Source organism: Entamoeba nuttalli (genome assembly GCF_000257125.1).
Source record: "Entamoeba nuttalli P19 unplaced genomic scaffold asmbl_6028, whole genome shotgun sequence".
NCBI lineage: Eukaryota > Evosea > Mastigamoebida > Endamoebidae > Entamoeba > Entamoeba nuttalli.
The window spans coordinates 1-3,149 of record NW_008577841.1 but is presented as its reverse complement, the minus strand read 5'-3'; the positions used below and the strand labels follow the sequence as shown (position 1 = coordinate 3,149).

The window sequence follows — 3,149 nt, the reverse complement described above, 5'->3', positions numbered from 1 at the left end:
GTTTCAGACGTGCCACCTTCGATCTTAAAATAAAATTCTAAACAAATAAAAATTACTTTTTTGTTTTTTTCTTTTGGAGTTTAAAGTCTTCAACACAAAAATGTTTAAATAATTTTAATATATTATTTAATAACAACTATAAACATTATTTATTCATTGTATTTATTTTAAAGTATAGACAATCTTTTCTGAACTAAAGTATTGAAATAATATCAAGTAGAACTATTAAAATAGTATATAATTTAAATTCTTCTTTTATTTTCTTATGCAAAAATACCATTTTGTGAAACAATACAAAAATGACCACATCAAATCAGACAATTGATGATTCTCTTAACAATAGCATTTCTATGTCTAATCAAACAGCTGAAATTGCCATTGATATTCTTCAGAATATGCGTAAAGCAAATGACTCATTACGTCAGGCTTCAGTAAAAATACAGAGTATGGAAGATAAATTAGATATTAGTGATGCCTCTCTTCAACATGCTATGTGTCGAAAAAAAGTAAATATTATATTTTATACAGTACTTATCGTTGGATTTTTAATACTTGGTGTCTACACTACTTGTAAATTCTATTTCAAAGTTGTGCAACAATAATAACATAATCTCTTTTTATTAACTTGTTTTTTGATTTAATTAAAAGCTTCAAAAAAACAAAAAAGAAAAAATAATTTTTTAAAAAAAATTGTTATTAAAAAATGAACTTTTGGTTGAACCAAATTTTTTCCTCTTTGTTCTGTTCAAATTGCTGTTGTGTGACTTAGAGATTGGATCTTCTGCTGTTGAACTGTACAACCCAAAATTCCTATATTTTCCAACAAAAATGAAGTATTTTTTAAGATAAAAAAATCTCTTTAAGGAAAGAACTTAGAAAATGTAGAATGATAATTGCCTTTACTAACTTACGTAATTTCTTATATCGAACTGTTACTAAGTCAATGCCTGGGGTTCAAAAGTTACAAAAGAAAAAGAATAAGTTTTTAGACTTATTTTTTTATGTAATGACTCATTTAGCTGGAGTAGGTGTATATATTGCGTTTGTACCAACTGCATGGTGGTTACATCCATCAGAAGATTCAATTTATATAAGTAATGCATTAATATTATTAATTGCCATTACTACATATATTGGAAATTTTATGAAAAATCTATTTGCTTGTCCAAGACCTTCAGGAGTATGGCAGCCATTAAAAGAATTAGATTTTGGTTTACCATCAACTCATACAATGAATGCAGTAGCAAATGGGATATTTTTAATAATGTATCTTAAACCAGTATGGTGGGTATGTATTTTAATAACTATTTATGTGATTATAGTAGCTCTAAGTAGAATTTATATGGGGGTTCATTCACCAGCAGATGTGATTGTTGGAGCATTATTAGGATTTGTTTCAATTGGATTTTATATTGTATTTCCAGATATTCCTCGAGAATGGTATTTTATTCCATTCTTTTTCTTTACACAAGTTATTTTACTTTCATTACATTCATTATGTTTTTCTCAATATACCCCATGTTATTGGAGATCAGTTGTAGGTTTTGGATTTGTTTTTATGAATTATGTTATGGAAGTATTTGAAAGACATAAAGTAGTTAAAAACATGCCACCATATTCATGTACAATTCATTACCCATTCTTATTATTAAAAGCATTTTGTATTGGTTTTGTAATATCAGGTACTGGATATTTTATACACCTTGGATTATATAGTATTTTTATTAAATGTCCTAAATTATTAGATTGGTATAGTTCTAATGCTAATAAAATACGTTTTCATTGTCATCATGACCCATTAGAATTTACTCCAGAAATGAATCATCAAAGAATGATTTATGCTGTAGAGTTTTTCTCATATTATATTGGAGGATTTATTCTAGCAACACTTTGTAAAGTGGTATCACCAATAGTAATCCAGTATTATCTTCCTGATTTGTTTAACATGGCTATTTGTAACAACTTATAATAATACTTTTGGGTTTCTTTTGGTTTTTGTTTTGGTTCAAGTCTCATCTCAAAATGTCAGTTAAACAATGCATATAGCATTATGGATGATTCCTGTTGGTCTTCTTGTTTGATTTCTTTCATTTCTTTAAATGTTTAATGTACGTTATTGATATTAATAGGTTTTAATGTTAATCATTACTATTCTTGTTTCTTGTATTTTTTATGTTTGTAGTGATGAAGATGAAAATATTCCAAAAAAATCAGTAAAACAACAAGTTGAAATCAAAAATGTAGGATTTCATATTGACCCAAATGAAAAAGTTAACATAGATACAATTTCTCATCGTTTTGCTTCTCTTTCTTTAAATCCTAAAGATAAAGATGATTAATAAATCAAATGTCGTAAATAAAATTTAAGGGTTTATATTATTTTTCTTTATTCATATAACATTGTTTTATTAAAATTATTTTTGAGTTATTTTAAGATATTTCAAATATGAAAAATTAATAAATACAATTAAAAATTTAAGGTATTGAAAAGTTTTGTGTTAATGTTTTGTTTTCTTTGGTCGTAATTAATAATACTTTATGTTTCACTAAGTATATAATTCAGTTGGTATTAGTTTTTGTCATAAACAATTTAAAATTTAAAAAAAAAATATTTATAAATATAAAATAATTTATTTCCTTCTTTAATTATATTTATTATTATAATATTATAAATGAAATTTAATTCTTTTATTTTATGTTTTTTATACTTAATTTATTCTTTTTCATTATGCTTTTTATTTTGTACAATTTCTTTTGTTTAATTCTTTTATTTTGTTAGTTTTCTTTAATGTTTTCTTTTATTTCATTATTTTTATCTAATTTATTTTATTCTGGAGATAAAGATATATACCCTTTCATTTCATTTTCTTATCATCTTCTTGTTTTTCCTTTCTTCTGACAATATTCACGTATTATTATTTTCTCTTATTTAATTCATCTGATTCTTTTCTTTTAAAGTAGTAATTAATAAGAAATATTTATTACAACTAATTTAAAATAAAAAAAGAAAACAGAAGTAATAAAGAAAAAAAAGGGAAATATACTAATAAATAATAATAAAATAATAGCATAATTATAATTTTAATTATAATAATTTTTATCTAAATAAACATTAGTTACAAAACTTTCAAAAAAAAAAAAATAATTTA

The 3,149-nt window shown here is 23.5% G+C and overlaps 2 protein-coding genes and 1 non-coding gene across 3 annotated transcripts; all 3 read left to right on the top strand.

Moving 5' to 3' along the window:
* Positions 1 to 299: 299 nt before the first annotated feature.
* Positions 300 to 602, top strand: ENU1_146230 (hypothetical protein; the record flags this gene model as incomplete). The annotated part of the gene is made up of 1 exon (XM_008860485.1): positions 300 to 602. The coding sequence occupies one exon, from the start codon at positions 300 to 302 to the stop codon at positions 600 to 602; it is 303 nt and encodes a 100-aa protein (XP_008858707.1).
* A 284-nt stretch (positions 603 to 886) lies between these two features.
* Positions 887 to 2,339, top strand: ENU1_146200 (lipid phosphate phosphatase, putative; the record flags this gene model as incomplete). The annotated part of the gene is made up of 2 exons (XM_008860484.1): positions 887 to 1,938; positions 2,183 to 2,339. The coding sequence occupies 2 exons, from the start codon at positions 887 to 889 to the stop codon at positions 2,337 to 2,339; spliced, it is 1,209 nt and encodes a 402-aa protein (XP_008858706.1).
* ENU1_146210 lies at positions 1,884 to 2,024 on the top strand. Its single transcript has one exon. It is a non-coding gene; the product is annotated as a tRNA-Trp (tRNA).
* Positions 2,340 to 3,149: the final 810 nt, after the last annotated feature.